At 31.4% G+C, this 26,838-nt stretch overlaps 1 protein-coding gene across 1 annotated transcript in view; it reads left to right on the plus strand.

The window, feature by feature from the left end:
- LOC143225213 (protein turtle homolog B-like) overlaps positions 1–26,838 on the plus strand; it is a 261,798-nt gene that overhangs the window by 136,728 nt on the left and 98,232 nt on the right. Inside the window, exons 3-5 of the mRNA XM_076454228.1 lie at positions 6,269–6,379; positions 20,844–21,047; positions 23,796–24,077. Coding sequence (XP_076310343.1) covers positions 6,269–6,379; positions 20,844–21,047; positions 23,796–24,077 — 597 coding nt within the window. The remainder of the gene's footprint in view (positions 1–6,268; positions 6,380–20,843; positions 21,048–23,795; positions 24,078–26,838) is intronic.

Raw genomic sequence — 26,838 nt, forward strand, 5'->3', positions numbered from 1 at the left:
CAGTCAATCAACGCTTCTGATACAGAAGTGTCGGTTGTGTAATTACTTAATGACAATACTATTAATAAAGTAGATTTATACGGTATGATCCAGCATGAAACAACTTATTAACAATATTTAATACGTATCGTGTGCAATGAAATCAAAGTAAATGATAAAACGTGATACTTAACATAACGTATTCATAAGGAACTAAATATTTCAATGTGAACTAATTGTATTCTTGACTTATGTTCTTCTCAACCAAGTGTGATATATATTTATGTTATATCTAATGTAGTTTTGATGCTATGTTAGTTCATTCTGTCCGTTGTTATAAATTTCGTTTGTTTCCGAACTTTCGCTCAAAGCTACAAAACGGCTATCTGCGCATAGCTAATCAACAACGTTGACCGCCAAATTGTAGGCCACTGTTACTGCACAAATAAAGTATGTCTTAAACGCAGTTATTCGAAATGTCCTTAATTAAAGAATATAACGGCTATTTTTCCTAGGTATGTGTTAAAATATATTTCTTATGTATAGTAAGACAGGTTTCAACGTCCTCTAGACTACTTTTTAGGCTGTAGCACTCTGAACAAATATTGGGATTTGAACGTCATTATTGTATCACCCTTACTGATTCAAAACAACGTCTAGCCCGACATTAGCTATATACTGAGTAAAGATAGGAAAAGATGAAACATAATATCAAAGCTATAAAAACGATATCATTATAAACGTGTTTTTTATTACTGATACTTTTATGTTTTGTTATTTTAACTCAAAAACAAGCTGAAACAAATGCCAGGATACAATGTGCGATTATAAAATGTATAATATGTTTTGGAGGTGACTGCAGAAGTAGGACCCACATAGCGGTAGGAATACATCTTCATTCGCCAGTCTCACGTAAGAAATAAAGAACAGCAATAGATATAGAATTAGAAATAGAAATTAGGAGAGGGAGATGTGGGTGCTCAAGCCCACAACGTCCCACATCTGTATAACCCTTTACTGCCTGCAGACAGTTGTGGAAAGGTAACCGCTCACCAAAGTAAAGAATTATTTAAAATAAAAATAAATAAGGTACTAAGATGAAACTTACTTCTTGATATTAGCATTCCAGCCCCCAATATGGTAGAAAGGCGCTATTTGACAGCACAGCAAAAGAACTATACCAGCATGAAGAGTCTCATCCAGCTGTGCAAACTACAGTAAGTGCACAGCACTTTTTATGAGAAAATATAACTAAAATAAAGAAAATTTCATGTACTTACGAAAACCAGTGTTAAAATTAGGCTTTGAGATCATATTCGAACAAGTCTTGTCGGGTACGTTTTGAAAACATATAATTTTAATTTTTTTTCGTTATCTAATAAAAGATACAACAAATTAACAATATTTTCGGGCGGGCCTTCTTGTCCACCCCCTATATATATATATACATGTATGTGTGTATGGTTCCAAAATTGTTAAATTTTTGCTTAGTTGTTTTCTGTCATCTTTCCATGAAATCATCATAAATTAGTGAAATGGGTTATAATTACCCCTCGAAATGATGTTAATGCGATATTTACCATTAGGAACTTAACAATATTTTGAACTAATATTTCCAGGTCAAAATCAGAACCTGAATTTTGAGAGAATACAGATAAATGAACTACCCTAATGGCTGCCTTTTTTTCCTTTTTTATTGTTTGTATTTAAGCATAAAACTATACATTTGGCTATCTGTGCTCGTTCATCTCTGGTTTCTAGCGTTGTAAATTCACGTGTATAAAGATTTGACTGAGGGGGGGTATATGGCTGTCATTGTTGACAATTTTTACTTGGTTGGTTTGTTTGTTTTGAATTTCGCGCAAATTTCACGAGGGATATCTGCGCTAACCGTCCCTAATTCTGCAGTGTAAGACAAGACGGAAGGCAGCTAGTCATCACAACCCACTCTTGAGCTACTCTTTTATCAACAAATAGTGGGATCAACCGTCACGTAATAAAGCCCCTACGGCTAAAAGGACGAGCATGTTTGGTATGACAGGGATTTGAACCGGCCAACCTCATATTACGAGTCGAGTATCTTAACCTGGCCATGCGGGTTTTTTCACTTGTATCTGTAATCTAGTTAGACTTACATCTAATGAAGTTTCAACTATTCGTAGTATTACATATCCACAAGCAGTAATCTGCAGAGATTACATATATACTTTAATTCAATGTATTTGTAAAGCAAAACTGCATATATATAGTTACTGTAACTTACCCGTAAAAGAGTAAGATTTTTATGTATTGTAGTTTGACCTTTTTGTATAAACAGGTTTACATATTTAGAGCGTAATAACCTATAGAGATCACATATATTCTATGCTGCTGTAAGTTAATGTATTTGTAATACGAAGTTACTGATATATAGTAATGTAGTCTATTTATAATTCATGTTTTTGTTAGTCGTGAAAATTGACTTTGATAAGATTAAATTTCTTTGAATAATTAGGCTTACAAAAGAGAAATAATCCAAGAAATCCTAATGAAAATAAACATTTCAAGGTGATAGATTCTTGTATTTCATCAGATTCATTACCTTATGGTCTTTTTTCTGGAAATTAAAATACAAAGTGTATTAAATCAAAATAACTATATACTTTTTCTGTATTATTTAAGACGAATCATAAGAAAAACTGCAAAAGTTGTTTTGAACTGTATGCTTATATTTCAGCTTATATAAGCATAAACTATGTGTAGTGTCAAATGCTATCTCATTTCTTATATTTGTTCACCTGTCTTTATTATAGAAATATTATTAAAGCCTTCTGTGTTAGAAAATATTGAAACTTTAATAATTCATATCGATTATAGATACGTAAAGCCGAACTATTAAAGTTAGGTTATACGTTTTGGTTCAAGTGGTATCGTTTTTGTTTTAAAGGAAGAAAAAAAAGAGTTAATGTTCACTTATCTTTTCTATAGCACATAGAAATGTTACTATATAATAGACTATCTGTGCAGTGCTTACGTGAGTATCGAAATCCAATTTTTAGCATTATAAGCCCTTATAGTTCTAGACCACATCATCACCAGTCTATAATGGAACTCTTACTTATACGCATAATACTGGAAAACCTTTTTCATTAAGCTATGTGCACACCCAGCTTTGCGAAATTTTTATCCTGTGTGCATGTAGATTTGCAATAGTAGTCACGACTTTCCCGTTTCGCCTCCGTTTCCCGTCACGGAGAACTTTATTTTTCTCTGTTCTTAGAGTGCAGATATGATGTCACGAATACGTCAAACGCGGATTTAATGCACTGGCGCCAAGGATAATCGGCTAGTATGAAGCTAACTAAAAAATAAATTATTTTTAGTTGTTTATTTTTACACGATCATTGTAAAAATACTGAAAACAACATGTAAATATATATCTATTCGTATTTACCGTTTCTGCAAAGGACAATAACTTTATCTCGTGGCTCAGCCCCTCATATCGTTTACTAAGACTACGCTGCACTCGATTTATACTTTACTTTGAGGTGAAAGTACTAATTACCTATTGAACAAAAAGAGACTTTTTTCATAAAGAACATGTCAATACTGTCTAGAGCATTACTGATCGACTCGCAGTTGTTACTGTTTTATAACTTTCAATCTTTAGCTTTCCTGTATAATTTGAAATTATACAATGATGGTAAACTCTGAAGTCACAATAAAATTGTGACTGGTAATTTACTTTACTTGGTTTGACGTTTTAAAAATGTTTTCTTTATGATTTACCTTTTATCATTATCTTCGTTTAAAGCATCATTGACATTCATAGCACGTATTTGCGATTTTTCTTAAACAATTTCATTTCGAAATGAGTAAAAATAAAACTATACACACACACACACATATATGTAATAGCTTTATCAAACTAAGTGCTAAATAACGTACACATAATAAAATAAGCCGTTAACTAAATATCTAAACAAGTGAATGTTTCTATTTGGTGTTAATAGGTAGCTATCCATACATTAATAAAGATGCATCACATAGATTTCTAGTTAAATATTAGGAAATTCAATGTGTTCTTTAAAAGCTAAGAAGTCAATATACGTCTAGTTCATTAAACGGAAATCATACTACTGGTTTACAGATTTATATATACACACATGCACGTACAAGGAAACAAATGTATTTTGCTGAAGAAAGTGCCCTAAATGACTTAAAATGATTTAAATAGTTAAAAAAATATTTATTTATTTATTACTGTTAATATGAAAGAATTAAATAAGGCTAACTTCATAAAGCTTAAAAATACCGGTTTTATATCATCCCGGATACTCTTCAGTTTCTGCAATAAGTTTTCTCGAGCAATACCTACTTCACAATGATAAACTTCCCGCGTTCTAGAACTTTAAAGCTTTATATATATGTTTCAAAATGCCACTGCATATATTTTTGCATATACATATATAGGTGACGTTAGAAAAGGTATTAAAACTTTTATGAACTTTACATAAAACTGTAATATTGCTTTGTAAGGAATATGCTTATGGTTTCTCACTTAATAAGTACCACTAGTAAATGTATTTAATGCCATTGTTTATAAAACAGGCGTAACATGCAGATATTTTAAAATATTTTAGTTTCTTCTTAAACAAGACGGCAGTTCTCATCAGCTTTGACTGTTAAGAACAGAACTTAAAACCACTTTCACTCATTTACTGTGAACAGAGGTATATTTATTGTTCAATTACTTCGGATGTTTGCTTTCATACATTTATGAAAAACTATCGCCAGGCTTCCTGGCTGTGAATCGCATACTTCAGTTAATTCTCTTATTGTTACGTATTCTGAGAAGATCGAATAGATTCTATTGTATCGGTAAACCTGGTACTTAGGTCTGACAGCTTTGAATCAATCTGTCATATTTTTAGGTTTCGTATTTTCCTTTCCAACATCTTATTTATCGTGATCTTACAGATAATTTATGAGATACTTTGTTATACAATTTTGGGAGAAAGTATTGAGATTATACGACACTTACTTCTAGGAAATTGTATTATGGGAAAAATCGGAATAAGATTTCCACTTTGATGCTACCATGATTTATGTTCGATTTCTAGAACGGGAAGTTTATTCAAAATATATACAAGATGTCAAAGAATTATGTAACGTATTACAAGCTACAGTCTGTGATGAAGGAATGGGACGCGTATGCAGTTTTTTCCACACTATTTATCATCTCTACTTGTACTCCGTTTGTGGTCCTCTAGGTATTGAGTGGATATTCGAATTCCATCCATACGTTGGCTGGAATATTGGACATCACAGTAGCTATCATACTGGCGATCCTTTCCCATATTGTTTCTAGATCAGTCACCTTCATCCTAAAGACGACGTCTTTCATACAACGCGAGACGAAAAAATTTCAGGGTGCAATGGTCAACAACCGTACTGGCCAAGGAAGTAGTCCATAGTGGCTTCTTTCTTTTTAAGACGCTCTTGAAACTGTCGTACCACTTCTTGATAGAATTCTAAAATGGTTGGATTTTTAAATACTCTATACTATATTGTCTTTGCAATATAATAGGTCATTTCATCTGCATTAGTCACAGGACACCCATAGATCACAAATAGTAAGTTCGTAACTGTTACTGTATTGTTTGTAATATACTGAACTACACCATTTTCGAATACTCATTTAGCGATTTCATATTTATTCCATCCATCTGTTTGTTTCTTCGTCCATGTAAATGCCTTCGTGCATTTCAAGATTTCTATGTGCTTACAAATGTTTTTAAGCTATCTGTTTCCTGTGCATTTCGTTCAATGTTGTGCCTCCATATTTATTAGTAGTTCAGTTAACAAACTTTGTATTACTTAACTATTTGTTTTTTACTATGGTTATAAATATTCACATAAAACATATATGAAACAACGTATTTTTTATCGTTTATTCTTGATTTTTATACATTAAAATATATAAAACGTCTTAGTTAACTACGGGCCCTCTAGTGTCACAACGGTATTCTGTGGACTTATACTGCTAAAAACCGGACTTCGATCCCCGTGGTGAGCAACGTATAGATAGCCCTTTGTATAACTTTGTACTTAATAACAAATAAGAACAAAGTTAACTGCGGGACGTCTTAAATATTCATTATTACATATCATGTATTCAAACGAGTATCGTTAAAACTAAATAAGGTTACAGAAAACTACAAGGTTGACAATTGAGACATTAACCATGAAATACGGCTGTCTTTCCATAAAACTGTCTCTCTAACTACACACTATTTTTTCCCTTTAGAACCACCCTCTGAAGTTGTGATCCTCGATGAGAAGAACCAAAGATTGTCGGGCATTATAGGCCCATATAATGAAGGTCATTCACTAACATTAACCTGTCAGTCCTTGGGAGGTGAGTACGTCAGTAGCTAATAGTTTCAGATTAAAAACTTACTATTTTACTCAGAACTAAAAATTAACTCATCTTCAAGTAATAAACTGCCTCGAAGTATATTAAACACAAACCACTAACACGATTTACAGTATAAAGTTAAAAGTGGAATATAGAATTAATACCTCCATACGTTTCAGTGGAAAAAGTTTAATTATGTTCAGAAGACCAGAAGAAACGTAAAAAGTTTCATTTTTTTGTTTTTATCCCACGATTCTAATTTGCATAAAAATATACAGTGTAATTTACAGAAAAGAATTTCAAAAAAATTCACTTCTGTGAAGGCTGGGCCTATATCTCTATTAAAAAAATCATTTTATGTTTAATAATTTCAAAAATGGTAATTAGGATGAATTGAATCATCGGATATGTTTACCGTTTCTATTAATAAAATTTTGAGTTAAATATCAGATTATAAATATTTATATATGTATAAGTGTTCTGAGCACATGAAAATCTGTCCTTTAATTCTAAATGAAAATAAAAAGAAAGTATATAATGAAAACGAATTTTGAAAGAGCACCCAGCCTAATAAAATCACTAATTGTGTAATGAACAGATAAGTAAAACAAACTAAAGTATTTAATGTCTTTTAATGCGTAGTACGTTTAATTTCAATTAGATGACTCGGACTTTTATTTCTAAGTGTTTTACTAACTGAGAACATGTTTAAAATATTCAATATCTTTAAGAAATATGTGACCGAAAGTCATAACTAGTTACAAATAAATTTTGGGTTTTCATAATCTTATTAGCAATGAAAAGGTTCTATTATCATAGCTCAAAATAGAAATCCTATCATATTTCTGTTTATTCACCAAATCAACATACGTCAGTTACTGTTTACATTCGTATTCTTGCCTTTTAAAAAAACAAACAAACGCGAAATACACATCATTAGAATTATAAAAATTGATCAGTGGAAAGCATAATTTAATAAGAGTAACTGTGAGACTAGTAAATAAAGCAGTTCTCTAGCGTCGCCAGCCACTTGTGCTTATGTATGTTTATATGTATGTGTGGCAGCCAGCCACTTGTGCTTATGTATGTTTATATGTATGTGTGTAATTTAAATGATATTCCATCCAGTCTGTGACATGTATGCTATTTATACATTCTTCTATCTAGTTATATTTGGTTTTCAATGGCTTAGTAGTAAGCCTGAAGGACCGCTAAAATTTAGGGTGTGATCCCTGCGGTGGGCGCAGCACAGATAACCCATTGTACAGGTTTTTGCTTACTAATAAAAACATACAGATGCACTCTACATAGCAAACATACATATACATATATATATATATACATATTAAAACAGTACTCCCACCTCTATTTTTGGGGCCGAGCGAGGTCCAATGATTACTGTACGTTCTGTGAATCCGATGATTCATGGCTCGCTGCCTGTTGCACCTAAAAGAGTGATGTTCAAATTCCACTTGAGAGGAGGTGCTGTTGACTAGCTGTCCTTAAAAGAAAAAGAAAGATCTAAAAGATCAAAATTAAAAAAGCTTTAGGTAAATAACCATTTATATAGTTTGCCGCGAAAATGATAAAACTGTAACTAATAAGTTGTTTTTGAAATTCTGTTTATTCAAAAGAAATTAAGTTTCTGAGAAACAATGCAGTGTAGAATAGTAATGAGTAAAACACAGAAATAAAAACATTTGTAAAAAAAGTTTAATAGTAACCTGGGCAGACCTACAACAAACCTACAGTCCAGTAATTTTTAAAAGAAAATAGAAATTATCTATGTGTATTAGTTAAATGGCTACAAATATGTGGATTACACCATTAGTGTATCATACCAAAATGTACATATACCATTTTTTACGATTCATAACCACAATGAAGTGCATGATAAAATAAATAAAAAGCTAATATATTTATCATTTAATGGCCTGTATCTTGTAGGAAAGCTTTGGAATTTTCTATCTACATAACATTGCTCCTGGAATCAATAAGGATCTTATCATATCTTATTGAATTATTATTAGTGAATTGTAAATTTCGTTTTAGGCTTGATAATATCTACCTCCATAATTGATTACGCATCTTCTCTAGATTTTTTTTCCCCAAAATATACAAAGGATGTCCTTCTTATTTGAAGATGATTGAAAATTCTATATATTTGCTAGTGGTCAATGGATTGTGTTTGAAGAGCCACATGTGAATCGTACGCTTAACACAACAAATTTAAGCATGACCATTTTGGTAATGGATCAGCTATGATGTGGGTAATAGTGTTCATTGTGATAATTTTAGGACTGTGAATGAACATATTAGAGAAGAAATAAATTATTGAGGTTATAACTTAAGTTCTGTATACCACTCTGAAACGTCTATGAACGTTTAGTCTGTCAGTGCTTTATTGTGAAGATCTTGGCGTTTACTGTAGAATAAAACAGAATCACTTACAACGTCATATTAGATTATTACAAGTTTGTATCACAGATACAAAAACTCAACATTTAATACTTTTGTTTCCCAAGCGGGTGCTTTACTTCAGACATTAAATTAACTAGATCTTAATTTTGACGATTTAATACTTGAAGATTTTTTCAGAATATAACTATTGTATTCTTAAATAATGTTATATATAGATAAATCATAATCACATTAGTCATAAGGAAGCAAAATTTAATTGGTTAACAGAAAACTGATTATATAAGAGAAATGTGCCTTCCAGTGGCTCAACGGTACTTTTACAGAGCAAACAAATAATTAAAAAGCCAAACTCCTACTTATAATTCGTATTTTTAGAGTTTTACAGATACTTTCGTGTGCTGTAGCAGAAATATTTAACAAAGTATTGATGTTCGTTTTGATTCATGAACCGGGCACAAGCTGGCTCTCTAGTAAATATATTTAAGGTTCTCGTAGAAATAATAATGTCCAACGTAATTAACTGAAGTTGAACGGTTTATAATGTTCGAAATCTATAACGTTCTTGGTCAAATTCTGTAATTTTCTGAATAATAGGCGTTAATCACAATTATAGCTTCCTAGGGCTTTTGTACACTGTCTATAGTGGACAAATAATAATAATACTCTTTCCGTCTCTCGTCTAGCCACTTTTTATAGGAATGGCACGAGTCTCTAGAACCTTCACCAAAGTTCGCTTGCAACAATACTGTCAATCACTAGTAGTAAATCCACACCTAGTGCATTGTTGATTCTTACACACAAAAACGTTCTACACATATCGAGAACGGGCGAGACTTGCATAATACACAAACAACAATATACGTCACAAGCTAAACACAAAACAAAAAACTCTACAGAAACAAACGCAGGTATTCTAATAAACCTATGACAGTAAATCTATTGCAGATATTATTATTTTAGCTTTAGTCAATGCTGTCATTATTGTGTCACAATCCATCAGAGATAGGTATATTGCAGGCAAGTACATTAATTATGTTTTAATGTTCTTTGAATATTTTTGTTCCCTGGTAAGTTTTGTGTTGTTGCTGTTATATTCTGTACAGTTATCTTGCAAATTAATATACTGTATAAAAGCAAAGTCATTCTGCTCTTTGTAGTTGTATTAGCATTTGTACCAACAAATGTAAAGGTAAAACTATCTTATTCTCAGCATGAAATGACATGTCGGGTTTCTTATGATTAGTGTATCTAAGAATACAGACATTATAGTCAATATGTTTGGACAAGTCCTCCATTCTACACCATTGTATAGCTATGAACATATCATCACTTTGCCTGATTTCATACTCAAGTTGAGTTACAAGTATAGCAAGGGAATGAATGTTGGCTTTTCATTTTGTATTGAAATGTTAATATTAAAATTGCTTACAACGGTTTGAACTAGACTATGGGTGCTGTCATGTATACACTAAAGGTTTATGTTAGAGTTGGCGGTAGCCGCAGCATATTTTTTTTTTTAAGTACAAACTTTCATCATAATAATACGCTATTTCAAAATCATGCAAACTGTTTATTAAATGATAAGCATCTTCCATACACGTTTAAAGAGCCAACCGTAGAGGAGTTGGACTGTTACTGATCTGAATGAATACAATGCTTACGATCAGAACTGCTAATAGTGTCTGATCAAATTTTGGTGAGATTTTGGCCAATATACTTAGCAAGGCATCACTACAATTTTCACCTAACATTTTTATATCCATCTGTAAATGTTCCTGTCTCTTGTTTTGTTTCAGTTCTATGTAGCGTTTGATTATTCGTTTTGCAACTAGAGCTAATGCCATGTCAACGCCACATGTTTGAGAAAGGCGGGTGCTTTACTACTTGACACAACAATACCAGTAATACCGAGAGATAACAGTATGAATGTATTTCATGAGAAATATTCAAATCCTTTTTTCAGGAAGTTACCTCCTTAAAAGTTTGGACCCCCTCTTACAACAAAGTTGCTGTACACTTAAATAGAATTCTAAATTTATTTCTCATCAGCATTGTTGTAAGTGCTTGAAAACACCATGAACATCTTTATGTGCTTTATTATTTAACAATTTAGAAGCAAAGTAGACAGAGTGAGGATTCATTCACTCAGTATGATATGTCACGTCTATTGCATGTAAGTAACTCATAGCATCTTCACAGTTCAATCTTATTTCAATTGCCCACTGATTGTTACACAAGTTGCACTTCTCTAAGATGGCTTCTTTGACGTCTTTTGGTCTTTTCCTCTCTCAGGTGTTCTGCATAAGAAAGCAACCCTCCACTATGATGATTTTTTTTTGCTCAGGTTACATGTTTTCCCCGCAAAACGAACAATGCATTTCAAACACAATTTTCTGTACATAAAAGCTCCATCTTTTTATTGTAGGTTTCGACATTAGTGTTTCTTCAAATTAATGTTTCCTTCAGAACTTTCTTAGTTTTCATTGATTGTATAAGTGAACACATAGTTCCAATTAACAGCATAGAATTAAATCACTATTTTCTTCCCTCTTTTCTTCAAGGTCTCTATGAAGGTTGTCAGCATACTGTTGAATGTAATTGATAATTGTTTGGATTCTTTTTGGACCTACTTTTGTCATTAAACTAGAATGGGGCAGGTATCGGAGTTCTTCACGAAGGTAACTTTCTATAAATGAAAACAGCAAATTATAATTGTATTACTGATTCATATACATATTCGTTTTTGTAAGAACAATAAAGTACTAGGCTATAAAGTTCAAGTGTAAAATATGCTTTGCCATCCCATAATTAAAGCCTTAACAACCACCCTATTTTAACTGTGTAGAAAGATATTTTAAACAATTGACTTGGTAAGTAATCAAAGGTAGTTTTCGATTACCCCTTTATCCCTTATTAACACATTTTAACGCTCATAATTCAAAATTATACTATTTGTTTGAGTCAGCAATCACACATTTCACATACAAAATTCTGAACAGTTCAGAGTTTGCATGAGCTAAAATTTTAAAGAGGGGGCTTTGAAGATGCAAAATCTATCAAAATACACTACTTAGAATCCAAATCCCCCTTATGCTTTTAAATGACATTTCACAAACAGACTAGTGTTTCTATAGGCAGACTGTGTTAATATAATCCTGTAGGACTGCATAAATATTTCAGTTTGCCTCAACTCATTTTTATACTTTTTGCTTGTGCATTTTTAATTGCATTATGTACATTTTATAAAGACAAATGGTGTTACTACGTACATAGTGTTACTATAGTCCCATAAGACATCAAGCAGATTTGAACTTGTCACAACTTATGTTTATAATTTCATTTATACATTTAATTGTATTACATTCATTTCACAAACACAATTTGTGTTTATGTAAGTATTGCTACATTTCTATAGGACTGCATATGTATTTCTATTTATCTTGACTTATGTTTATAGTTTTAACTTATATATTTATTTTTATTACATATATTTTAAAAAGCCAAATAGTAGTTTCATAAGCATACAGTTTTACTATATTTCAATAGGACTGCATACAGATTTCAATTTATCTCAACTTACGTTTGTAGTTTTCGTGTATATATTTATCTGTATTTCACGTGTTTCTATAAGTGAATAGTGCTACTGATACATTTAACATGCTGCTGGAAAGTTTTTTTTATCACATCTAATGAATCATTTTAATAAATACCGAAGAAGACAGTTACATATTATTGCAAATGTAATTGTGTTTTTGCCGTTTAAATTAGAATTTATTACATATGTTATGTACTAATTAAATTTATATGACGTGCATTTGGCACTTTCTGATGTCTTATAAGTAAAACACATATTGCTAATACGTGTGTTGTCATTTTTATAATTAATATAATGTATTGTATTATTTAAAAAAACTAATTCATTTTGTAGACGACAGTTGGACGAGATTTTATTGATTACTTAGTATTATTTTCATTTGCTGCAGTCTTTCATGTAATTAAATTTTCTTACCTTACTACTGAGCTACACAAAGTTGTTGATGTAAATGTGTGAAAGAAAATAATAATGTTCATTTTATTTTACTTGTCTAACTCCAAATAATAATCACTACAACAACATTGGAAAATGAGGTATATCAGCTTACTGTAAGAAATAGGGAATGAATTTGAATGATATTAAACAATTTGTATACTCTCATTTAACCTCCTATATTTCTATATTATCTAGAAAAGACTTATCTTTACATCCATTAATATGAGGCTAAGTTGTACGAGTTAATGATTTATAGCATAAAGTACTTTTTTCAATTGTGTTATAGTTACATATAACTGGTTGGCGTGAATATCTTAATTAATTAAAACAGAAGCACATTATAGTATTTATGTTCTCACTTAGAAATAATAGGTTTACGTTGAAATTGTCCATCTTAGAGTAGTTTCTTGCTAACATAATTAGGAGAAAGGTTGTATTTTATAATAATGACGCTGGTATGTATACGAAAAATATTAGATGAATAGGAGCTTCCATAATGAGATTTAATTCCTGTATTTGCAGCATTAGGAGTTGTATAAAACAGTTCAGATATCTTTAATAAGACTTTCACCTATCTATAAAAGTTTTATATTTTAAATATTTAACTATTAAAACTCAATTATAAGGTCAATGCTTTGAAATACGAAAACGTTATGTATTGTCATAGATATTAATCTAATCATTTTCAACTATATTAGTTATAAAAGTATGCATTCTAAACTCGGAAAAGGCCTACAGTAATATACGTAAAAGGTAGTTACCTCACAATAAAATTATTCCGATAGTAAATTCCAACTTCCAATAATGAACTCGGTGAAAGCTCTCAGTAGTAATCTGATTATATCAAGACATGGTACGAGTGTACTTGACTCGTACTGTATCTTTATATACAGATATTTTAAGCGTTTCTATAACTTACTTACAATAAAAAATGTATGTGTTGTACATAGTTATATGTAGCTGGGTGTATTATTACCATATATATAAAATAAGTAATATATTGTTATAGAAGAGAGAATTATCTATCTAACACCTACGACGAGATAGCTAGTTTATATAAGCATAGAACGACTTAAATTCATTATTTTCGGTCTTAATATTTAAATTATTTTTAAATTTCCTTTCTCCATAAATCATGGAGTATATGTCATGCTTTAGCAATAGCATCATCTCTGTCAATATCTGTTTATGGGTGTCAATTGCACCCCTATCCCTTAGAAAGGAAGAAAAGAAAAATAAGCTTTTTTTTTTTTTATTTCTCGATTAATATCAGCTATCACTATCCAACGTATGAGCGCTCATTGGGTTTCAGGAAATTGGAACATGTTGAACAATTATTGAACGCTTTCTTGTTGTTGTTTCTAAAAGTAACATTATGAAAAATTAGTACAAACGTGCTAGATTAAAAAAAACAAGATAAACTTGTGTGTAGAACTGTCACAAGGTGGTGACTACTTGAAGAAAGTTAGCGTGCTTCTTTAAGATGTTTTTTAAAAAAAAACTAACACTTTCATGACTTCTGAATCATTCCATTAGACATTTACATCTTCATAAAGACATACTTTTGATTCGCACTCAGTGAACCGAATATATTGGAAGTAAATAATATTTCATTGGGAATAGTAGCTAATATCAGAAAATTAACGAAATGTGAAGTAAAAAAAAAAAACATCTGGTTTTAAACAGAAACCTTACAGATAAGTGGACTAAAGTTTTAGTATGGGAAGTATAATTTGAAGAACTGAAAATATATTTTACGAGAAAGAAACTTATGCATTTCTGAGAGTAAAATTATAAAATAATCTCAAAATTTTATTTAAATGTAACTTACATTTGCTTAAAATATTCTTTGTACAAATAAATATGTTCTTAATATTAAAATATATATATATTAACAATTGATAAGAATAACGTCCAATATTATTAGTGCACGTGGTGGAACGCCACGCTAAATTCTCCTTTTTATGTTAACATCTATTTAGTCGTACCTCGGTAGTACAGCGGTATGTCTCCGGATTTACAACGCTACAATCAGGGGGTGGATTCCTCTCGGTGGGTTGAGCAGATAGCGCTTTGAGGCTTTGCCATACGAAAAACACACACACTTCATTTAGTTTTAGTCTTACTAGAAGATCATTTCTACTGTTTCTTATAACTCTCAAAGATTTGCAAACTACATTTCGCAAGTAGTGCGTGAGAAAGGATTATCGTTGTTCTTGTGTTTATGAAGTTAAAAATGAACCGCTAAATGTTTTCGGCTTGAAAAAATTTAAATATAAAAATTAAAAGTGTTTTTCTTTTCGTGGAAATTAAGGTTGACTTTGATTTCGATCCACTATTGTGCGACGACGTCAAAGAATTATTCTTGAAAGATAGTGCAAGCCAGTCAGTTAACAAATACACAAGTTGTTGTTATTTTTGTTAAGATATCTGATTTTTATTTTTGAGGAAAATAGAAGAAATATTATAAATGGTATTAAGTATATCTAACGTAATCTTTAATCTGCAGCTAGTATGTGGCGTTTCTTTATTTTGAAAGTTGTGTAAAAATAAAACACATTCTATAAACAATATGCACTGTCAATATGTGTAGCAAGTGTTAGAAGCATTTATAGTTAAACAATTTGTCTAATGTGTTTTAAATGGTCTTCTTAAGAACATCGACTCTGTTAGTCATAAAAGTCCATTACAGCCCGCTCCCCGCTAATACAGAGGTATGTCTCCGGATTTACAACGCTAAAATCAGGGGTTCGATTCCCCTCGGTGGGCTGAGCAGATAGCCCTTTGTGGCTTTGCTATACGAAAAACACAAACACACCATTACAACCGAAAAAAAACTCCATAAAATGTTTATTTGGCTGCAAATAATAGAAAAATTACGATTAAAAATTTTAGCAAAACTAGTTGAACTATTTGTTTGTTTGTTTTGAATTTCGCGCAAAGCTATACGAGAGCTATCTGCGACAGGCGTCCCTAATTTAGCAGCGTAGGACTAGAGGGAAGGCAACTAGTCATCACCACCAACTTTTGATTACTTTTTTGCCAATGAATAGTGGGATTAGCCGTCACATTATAACGCTCGACGTATGATGGGGCGAGCATGTTTGGTGTGATGGGGATTCGAACCGCGGCCCTCAGATTACGAGTTGAGCGCCTTAACCACCTGGCCACGCTTGGTGTGATTAAACTCAATTTATACTAAAATACTAAAATAAATTTATACTAAAACAAATATTTGTTTTCTGAAATCACTGTTTCATGTTATCTTGAGGAAAATATTTTGCTCCCTACATCAACTAAAGTTCCTATGTTTTCTGTAAATTATAGTTAAATTATTTCATATTAATATGTTACACAGAAATTAATTAATTGTTTTTTAAAATGCTCCGAATTTGTTCAATATAAATAGTTTTATTATGTAATAATCTCGATATTACAATCAATTTAATGTCCCGAAATGAAGACGGGAGAAAGGAATATCATTAAAAACCAATTATTCAAACAATTAAGGCTACTTTTTTCCATTCCTAAAATAGTTGTGGAAACTATAAATCGTGCCTTAACATTTACACTAAAAACTAAGCATTTAAGAAACAAGTTAGAATATTTTAATATGCAGTCATCTGAACTGAAATATTAAGAGCTTTGTTCATAGAATAATTCTAATAATGACTCTTGCATAGTAAAATTAATGCTTTGAGAATGTTTAATGGAGAAAACTCACACTTACAGGTCGAATCGTAAAAATAGATATTTAAACTTGAAACATTATACGAAGATATTATAAATAAATTTTTTTATACTTATGACATATTAAAGTACTTATCTTTATGGGTGATGATTATGTGGATTAGAAAAAAAATAGAAAAGTAAGACAAAAGTATTATGAAAGAAACGTAAAGAATTGTTTGACTTCACAGTGAAACAAATGTTCTTTACCTTTGAAAGATAAAAAGGTGGAAGAAATGTGTAAGAATAAGAGGTCACTCTTTTACTGAATAATTAAGCAACACGTATTCATGACTTTACAGTCGAAAGATCAGATCTCTCAATAGTCCTATGTTGCACAGAAGACGAAAGCCTTATTTCCGACAACCCAGTGTTTTATTATATTTTAAATACATTAACTTTGTATTAGTTGTCATAGTTGTAAAATTAGTTCCAAAATAGTAATGGAAGACACATATTTTAAATAAATTCAGGAGTTTATGTTATATACTTTTTATTGTATAGATCGAGATACACTTTAAATATATTATCTTTAGGGTCTTGTGCTTTTAGATGGTAATTGTTCAATGAATGCGTCGTATAATTTAAAAGCGTAACATTTTTTATGATGAAAATACTTTTCACAAAAAATGACGATTCATTTCTTTTTAAATCATGGGCATGTGTGGCGTAATAGCTAATTTATATGAATGTAGAAGGAACGAAAAGATCTAACTTCGATCCACAATATGTTAAAAAAAGTTCGTGTAAACGATAGATATTGCTACTTGATGACCTTTATCTGGTCAGAATCTCTAAACTCGGGATGTATCTTAAGACTGAAGGAACATTTAACCTTAGCTTAGTTCCCTAAAGTAAGTTTGTTAGGTTCTTTATATAATCAAACCAGCGTAACCTCACTGATACTTCCAATATTAGATTGATACAATTCCATGTCAATGACTAATAAGGCGTCAGTAGCTTTTAATTTCAAAATATAAACTCCGCGAGGCATACATTGCTGGAATAAACTGTTTCAGATATGACTGTTAATGATGTGCATTGAGACGGATTGATAAAATTCAATAAAATAAAGTTGTTTAAAAATAATTAAACATCATATTGAAAATGATTAATAAAACAAAATATCAGTACTTTTAGATATACTGTTATTAAACTAAAACAACTACTAAATACAGGATTTGCATCTATTATCAGAAATTTTTGTGTCTATTGTCTCGGATTGCTTTGTTTGTTTTTTTTTAATTTCACGTAAAGCTACACTAGGGCTATCTCAGCTAGCCGTTCCTAATTTAGCAATGTAAGACTAGAGGGAAGGCAGCTAGTCATCACCACCCACCGCCAACTCTTGGTCTACTCTTTTACCCACGGATAGTGGGATTGATTGTAACATTATAACGCCCCCACGCTTGAAATTGCGAACATGTTTGGTGTGACGGGGATTCGAACCCGCGACCCTAAGATTACGGGCCAAGTGCCTTAACCACCTGGCCATGCTGAGCCCTCTTGAAATTAAGCATTTGGACACTTTTTTTTTTGGTTATCAAAAGGGCGAGCATGTTTGGTGAGAAGGGGATTCGAACTCGCCAGCCTGAGATTACGAGTCGAGTTACTTAACCAGCTGGCTATGCCAGCCTCTATTGTTTCGGCTACTGTTCCATATATTGAAGAAAGACTTAACTAATTCTGCTTAAATAGTTGTCGCTATCTTTCTGAACTTGTTAATGGTGTTTATGCTACTTTACATGTAGTCACAGTGAAGGTTCGTCTTTACCCAGCAATATAAACAGATTAATATCTGTAACTGGCAGCTTGTCATTACCAAGATGTGTATAGGAATAGCTTTAAGTCAATCCTAATGGAAATGTGATACTTTTACTCTTTATTCTATAGTTCTGAATATGCTGTTCTTGAAATGAAATAGGTTTTGATGTTCACTACATGGAATATATCAGAAAACGAAGAAAGTCATGCATAATTGTTATAACTGATGAAATTATGTGAATACGCGACAAAAGATTTACGTCAGAACCATGTTAAAATTTTCTCTATCTTGAAAAGTGAGAGAATACTATTAACCAAAACTTCATATATTTATTTTTAAATTATTAGAATTAAATTATTTTTAACAAAAACACCTTAATCTAAGTTTGATAAACCAACAGAGAAAACTTTGCAACAATAACTGTTTTATCATTGTTGTGTGTGAAATAAGAAAATTAACAACATGCACGTTGACTCAAAGTATGAAAACAAAACATATGAAAAACGAGAAAAATACTTGAGAGATGTTATAAGCGTAAATCGCAAATTGAAGTGACTTTATTAATAAAGCATAACGGATTCATAAAGTTAATCTAAGATATATAGTTCTCTGTATTTAATTTTATTTCCTATGTTCATATACAAAATTTTATGGCCAGGTGGGTTAAGGCGTTCGACTCATAATCTGAGGGTTGCGGGTTTGAATCCCCGTCGCACCAAACATACTCGCACTTTCAGCCGTGGAGCGTTATAATGTGACTGTCAATCTCACTATTCGTTGGTAAACGAGTAGACCAAGAGTTAGCGGTGGGTGGTGATGACTAGCTGCCTTCCCTTTAGTCTAACACTGCTAAATTAGGAACAGCTAGCGCAGTTAATCCTCGTGTAGCTTTGCGCGAAATTGCTAAACAAACAAACAAACTTTCATAATTTAGTGTACCTCAAAATAAATACAAACCAATGTGAGTTATTTTAAAATGCAATATACACTTGTTTGTTATTTGTAATATACAATATAAATCTCTCAAATAAATGATTTTCGTTGGACGATTTATTGTTTGCAAACATCCTGAAGTAAATGCTCCCCATAATGTTGACTGGTAGCTAGTGTCCGTCTATATGAAGGCTTAGACACAAAGAATTTTAAGATATCATAGATCAATAGACTAGTTTGTTTTGTGTAATGTTGATTTTACTTGCTAAAGCACTTCAGGTTTATTGCGCAATATGGTTGTTAAATAATTTGTAATTAGAAAAAATACGTTGCGTTTATTTCCTAACCAGCTGAGAACAAAAACTGTAGAAATGTTGTTAAAGATCTCCGATTTAAAATTTGTACCTTTGTTACATTAATGCCGATATTAATTCAAATGCATTTGTTGAAGGACACCACGAACTATGACACATGGAATGATGAGTAGACGTTACTTTGTAGCAACTTTTGTAACTTATTAAGACGTTGCAACAGAAAAAAAAAAGTTTGATAAAAAAATCTACCTGTTAGTGAAGAAGCCCATATAGCTTCACAAATGATGGTCCCCCACTGATACAGCGGTGAATCTATGGTTTTACAACGCTAAAATCAGGGGTTCGATTCCCCTTGGTGGATTCAGCAAATAGCCAGATGTGGTTTTGCTATAAGAAAACACACACGCACACAACTGATGCGTCAGTATTAGTGTGCAGGCCTGGATTAAGAGGTATTTGTTAATTCTGTTATAAACAAACATTAATTAGGCAATACATTATTAAACTAGACACAGTATGGGCATGTTATACACATAATACTACAACAACCAGGTCGTAGGTAGAAGCTAACCTTTTAGTTATATAGGTAACACTGGTTCAGTAATATATTTGCATAACATTTATTAATTTATCTTGGATTTGAGTGCCCTTAATCTCTTAAATTTAATATACAGAAACTATTATTTTGGTATTAAGTATTATTTAATCTATTATTACATTATACAATTTATTATATAGTTTTATAAAACTCATTACTATTGTTAATTCGTTACTTATTTTATTGGGGAAATATTAAAATATCTCACCTCTTCCAGTACATGTTGTAACCTGGTCTTTTCAAATAAATAATACAAATAGTTTTACATGTTGTTGTAACCTTATTTTCTTCTTCAAATAAATAATACAATAGTTGTACATGGTGTTGTAATCTGTTGTTTTTTTTTTCAAACAAATAATACAAGTAGTTTTACATGTCATTGTAACCAGGTATTTTCAAGCAAATAATACTAGTAGTTTTACTTGTTGTTGTAACCTGTTTTTTTTAACAAATAATACAAATATTATTCTACAGCTGCTATTGTTAATATTGTTTGCTTCTTGTTTTCTTTTTATTCTGCAATTTTATTGTAGAAAGGAAATTTCAGAGAATTTTAGGAATTTTATATATACGTTTTAGCATTATTTTCTTGTTTTACCCCTTTTTTATTCTACCATTATATTGGGTAACTTCTTCAGGCATAGGTATAATAATGTTTGTGTTTACTGCTTTAGGCAAACCACGACCGACAGTCTCTTGGTTGAAAGATAATTCCTTGTTGGATAAAGACTATATTTTTCTCCCAGACAAGACTGTAGAGAACGTGTTAAACATTCCTAAGCTGTGGCGACACGACTTACTAACAAACCTAACTTGTCAGTCGTCTAATAACAACGTCACCGTTCCTGTGTCCAGCTCTGTCAGTATCGACCTTAACTGTAAGTTATGTTTCCATCTAGAAACGGTGAGATAAAGCTTGCAGACTTGTGTACCACTTTTCTTGTTTTGCGTTATCTATATCTTGTTGTAAATCATTGTATTTAGGCTGATAAACAGAACGTTTTCAGATAATGCTTCGCATTAGTGTACGGTAAGATTTGCAAATAGTTTAGGAAATAGCAAGTATTCAAAATAGTCTGCAGGAATAGTAAGATTTTCGTGCTTAAAACAGTAAATAGTAAGATGGTTTTAAGGTAGTATTCTACAGTAGAGGTAAGATTTGTTTATAGAACAAGAAATACTAAGAACTCTTCCTGGTGGTATTTTACACTAGAGGGTAAAATTTGTTTCATAGAACAATAAATACTAAGAACGTCCTTAGGTAGTATTCTACACTAGAGATAAGATTTGTTTCAAGGAACAATAAATAATAAGAACATTCTAAAGTAGTATTCTAAACTAGAGGTAAGATTTGTTTCAAGGAACAATAAACTGTAAAAACATTCCAAGGTAGTATTCTACATTAAAAGTAAGATTTGTTTCAAGGAACAATAAATAGTAAGAAAGCTTCACGGTAGTATTCTACAATAGATGCAAGATTTGTTTCATAGAACAATAATTTGTAAGAACGCTTTATGGTAGTATTCTTCAGTAGAGGTAAGATTTGTTTCATAGAATAATAAACAGTAAGAACGGTTTATGGTATTTTACAATTAAAGTAAGATTTGTTTCAAGGAACAATAAATAGTAAGAACATTCCAAAGTATTATTCATATAACAATAAATACTTAGAACGTTCGAAAGTACTATTCTACATTACAGGTGAGATTTGTTTTGTAGTTCAGGAAATATAGCAGACAACATAGTAGTCTGCAATAGTTGTAATAATCGTCTATAGAATAATGAAAAGTAAGTAATGTATATTATTTAAGATCTTTTTCGTTCTCTAAATAAAAGAAAAACAGCATCTAGTTAATTTGCTAACTCCACTAGATTTAACTTGTACGAACATGGTAATACCACAGTGCAAGCGCGACTTAGGGATCCAGTTAATAAGAATGTTGTTGCTTTGATTCTGACCATCAATACTACCTTCAGTTGCAGACTAGTATCGCTAGAATCCGAGTTTCGATACTTGCAATGGGCAGAAAACAGATAATTCATTGTGTTGCCTTATGCTTAACTTTCGGCAGTCAGACAAATTCATCGGGTGATTGTATTTAATCTTTAAACCAGCAATAAATTAAACAGAAGTAACTTTCAACAGTACTCCTAATATTAAGACTTATGCGCATTCAGTGAGAAAAAATAATAAAAATAAATAGAAAAACAATAAAGTCGGTGAATTTTAAAATAATGTTTTAATTCGGATTTGTTTATAGCCTTTTTCTTTTTCAAGCCTACTTGTTTACCTTTTTTGTTGATATTTGCTAATTTACGATAATTTTAACAAAGGAAAAAGTTGCTAAAATATAAGCAAATTTATTTATTTTTCTTGTGAAGCAAGTAGAAACTTCTTTAAAAGCATAAAACATTTCTGTTACTTTCTCAAGACAGTGGTTTATACCGTAATTACAAAAGCTTAAATTCTATAAGTTACAGTTTATCAAAATATAGAATAACTCTATGCTCTTGTTAGTCACAACCTGATTTATAGTTTGTTGTTTTGTTTTCGCATATTAAAATATAATTTCAGCCAAAAGGTTCCCACTTACCACAAACTAGCAATAAACCTAGCAGATGAACTTCTATATGATTAGTTCTTGGTGATAACGAGTAGGATGGGTCTCTGGTGTAAGAAGAATAAGCACTTCTGTACTTACACATCAATAACGTGGTTAGATAAGTACTAGCTATTGGTGTTCTGGTCGCTCGAAGATAAGATGTGCATTGGCTTTTAAGTTGTATTCAAACTAGAAAAAGTAACCTAGTTAAAGTATACATGTGGCAAAATCCAACAGAAGGCATAATTTTGTGTGCAATGAAACCTTGGCTGTTTTCTAATTATTCCAGTTTTGGTGAAACTATATTATCGGTGAAGTTAATGCTCGAGATACTCTGAAGTGCAGCATATTGAAGTAGGATACATAATCTTCTGATATAATATCCTGGATACACAAGTTATTTGCATCACAGAAAGTGATTGAGAATTAAAATAATCTTCTAATGTTAATACTTTTATTGACAAAAAATATATATCTGTTGCTTTTGTTATTAACGTTTGATTTAAGCAAAATTTTTCTAGTTATATTTTTAGTAGTACATACACTGCCTTTAGAGATTCATTTGTTTGTATTTAGTGTAGAGTGAATAGTCAATCATCAGATAGATTATTAGCTCATAAACTATAAGTTTTTTTTCTAGGCATGAACATTTATTTGTATTGTTTGTGTCTTTCATTAATTTCTATCTCCACAACTCGGGAGCACCTTTATTTATAATCTTTAAGTATCAATTAATTGTATATTATTTTGGATATGTGTTTATCAACTTGGTATTGACTTTTTAAACCTTTTTATCAACTATTTTTATTTTTGTCTCTGCTGAACCATGGATTGAAGTTAGAAACATTTTATGAATATATTTTATAGGAAAGGTAAAATATCTGTAAAACTTCCAGAGCTTTACTCTAGGACTTGAGAATGTTATTTAAGGTGTCGCATAAGTACGACACCATGTAGTTGACATCTTGTGACACTTCACATCAATCAAAACTCCCTTTCGTTTTTATACTTTATTACTTTCAGTGAAACCAGAAAAAATCAAGATAGAACCTTTCAAAGTGCCACTTGCCATCGAAACCGAGGTAGAGTTCATGTGTATAGCCACAGGTGCTCGCCCTGCAGCAAGTATCAGTTGGTGGTTGGGAAATCGAAGATTACAGTCGACGACAAACAGTTACAGCGGCAGCTGCTTACTGACATATACGCCATCTACAGAAGATAATGGGAAGTACTTTAGCTGCAAAGCGGAAAATCCAAGGATACCAGGAAGTACAATTGAAACCGGCTGGTCACTTACGGTAAATTGTACGTATTTTATGTTATGAAGCTATAATAATACTGGTTATATTCTGATATATGATGTTTTTATTTATATCGTGTTCATTTTATATCAAAACTTCCTTCGTTAATTTCAATACGTTTAACTTTCATGACGAATTTGACAAAAGTGCTTCTTTTCACTTTTGTACTTTACTAGATAAACATAGGTGTATTAAGACATCAAATATGTGTACTGATAGTTATGTGTTCCGTAATTAAGGTACAAATTATTGTTTCTATAATGCTGCTTTCATGAACAGTATTGGTTAAACTATTTAATGCATCTATTTTATAATTTTTAGTTCATTATTATTATTTTAAAGATTATTTTGCATTGTTAACTAAATACATTTATTTAAACTAACAAATCTGCTAAGTTGGCCAAATCTTGTAGGAAGTTGTTGTAAATTACTGCTAATAACTAGAATACCTAACTGATGAAACATTAAATCCTAATATTTGTAACCACAACTCCATGAACACTATATTAAATTAGTCATACTTTGTATTGGGTTACTATTTAGTTCTGTTCTCTGTGGGTAGCTTGCTTTAAACAAATGTTAATATATGTTTACCATACAACAACAAGGAAGGTGTCAGCCCAAACCATAAACCAAACGAATTTCTAGACTACTGAATTTTTGCACTTATTTGAAGATTAGCGCTTGAACCACAAGTATAGTTTTCAGAACAAATGATCTTTAACTTGGCGTTAAAACATAATCATCGACAATATAAACGTTTATTATTAAATTATCTTGGTTTTGATGAGGCTCAAACATGCCATTAAACAGATTTTACAAAACACATTTCACTATCAATCATCTTTATATGGAATGATTTAACAAATTGATTCTCGGACCCAATTACGTATAATAATAATTATTAAAGTTATTAGCATATGAAGTAGGTTATTATCGTCCATTTATATGATATTATAGATTTCTTTAGGGAATTAATGAACGGAAGTTATACGTTATGTATTTTAATCGATATCATTATCAGTAGCTTTCTTGAAAACCTAATAAATGACAGTTGTGTGGTAAAGTTGTCTTGTTTGAAAATCGATGTTATGATTTTTTATATTATCTCTATCTTACTTTTCAATTTGCATGTTAACAAGAACGAGATATGCTTTAGATCTATTGAAAAATTATGTTATAATGCATTTCTATACGAGTATCAATCTTAAACCAATGCTTATAATCGATAGTTCACATTTTAATTAAAGTACGAAAACGACAGCTTTGTTTGAAGACGAATGTGACTTTAGTAGGATGCCTGATTGTACATTTAATGGTTCATGGTTGGTGTCCCCTTAAAATATCATACTTCATACTTAATATGCGTCATAAGAGCAATGATCGTATCTCAATATTCTAATCTCAATAAGTGGCAGCTGCCTTCTTTTTAACTTTTATTTCAAAATTATTAACGGTTAGCACACATTACTCTTATGTAATTTTTCACGAATAAACAAACCATAGAAACAAAGCTTTGTTTGATTGCAATGTTAGAGATATTAGCAAAGCTTTTATAAGTTGATCAGCTATCTTTAGTAATGTAAAGGTGAACAGTATTTCACACCATATCACGTTCCGAGCTGTTGCTCTGTGTGGCAAAGAAAAAAAAGAGGAAATTTCCTAAATTTGGAGCTGCAGACAGAACGTAGAAATAGATTTTACTTCACGCGTCTCGCGGGAGCATTAGACAAAAACTAGGCACTCTATCACAGTCGTAGTCCTCAGTTTATATGCTTCATTCAACCAATCCGTGAGCTCGTTTTCAAGTGTGAACCACTTCAAAATTTCCTGTGTTCTAAATCTTAACTACAGGAGTCACTTCATTTGGAGTGGTATAAACTACGAGAAAAATATTTTAAGGTTCTTCTTTTTGTTTTAGATTATTTTATAAAGTAATTCTAAACCTGCTTTACGATTTTAATTATTCAACTGGTTCAGAATGATGCAACAGAAGTTAGCTTAATTGTCTAAACGTTTTCATTGATTTTGTAACAAATAAAATACTGAACCTTTCGAGGCCCGGCAGGGTTAGGTGGCTAGGCCGCTCGACTTGTAATCTGAGGGTTACGGATTTGAATTCTCGTCACACCAAACATGCTCGCTATTTCAGCCGTAGGGTCGTTATATGTCACAGTTAATCTTACTATTCTTTAGTAAAAGAGTAGCCCTAGAACTAACGATGGGCGGTGGTGACCAGCTGTCTTCCCTCTAGTCTTTCACTGGTAAATTAGGGACGTTTAGAGCAGAGAGCTTTTGTGTAGCTTTACTCGAAATTCAAAACAAACAATAAACTCTTTGTTATAATAATTTCCGCACATAGTCAGTGTGTGTGTCTAAATGAAAGATAAAAAAATATATATATTATTTGTAATATTCTAGGGTGTCAACATATTCTGATGATGTAAAAATATTCAAACTGAAAGTTATGCATGTATCGTAATTGAGGAAATTCTGTGTTTTCTTTTCTTATTTCTTGGGAAAGTAAACACACTAGGTTTACCAACGTTTGTCAGAATTATACTAAACTGGGTCGGGTGTAGACTTGTGCGTATATAGAGAAATCAACCTTGAACAGTAGCGATCTCCGTTTGCTCGTTATACGCGGTTAAGATGAGTGACTCACTATGATATTCGGCTCTTTCAAATATCTGTTTTCATTTTGATCTAAGATTTTATAACGATATCGCTGAGTATAAGTTTATAAAAACCTGAATGATATTATT

The sequence above is a fragment of the Tachypleus tridentatus genome, chromosome 9 (genome assembly GCF_004210375.1).
Source record: "Tachypleus tridentatus isolate NWPU-2018 chromosome 9, ASM421037v1, whole genome shotgun sequence".
Taxonomy (NCBI): domain Eukaryota; kingdom Metazoa; phylum Arthropoda; class Merostomata; order Xiphosura; family Limulidae; genus Tachypleus; species Tachypleus tridentatus.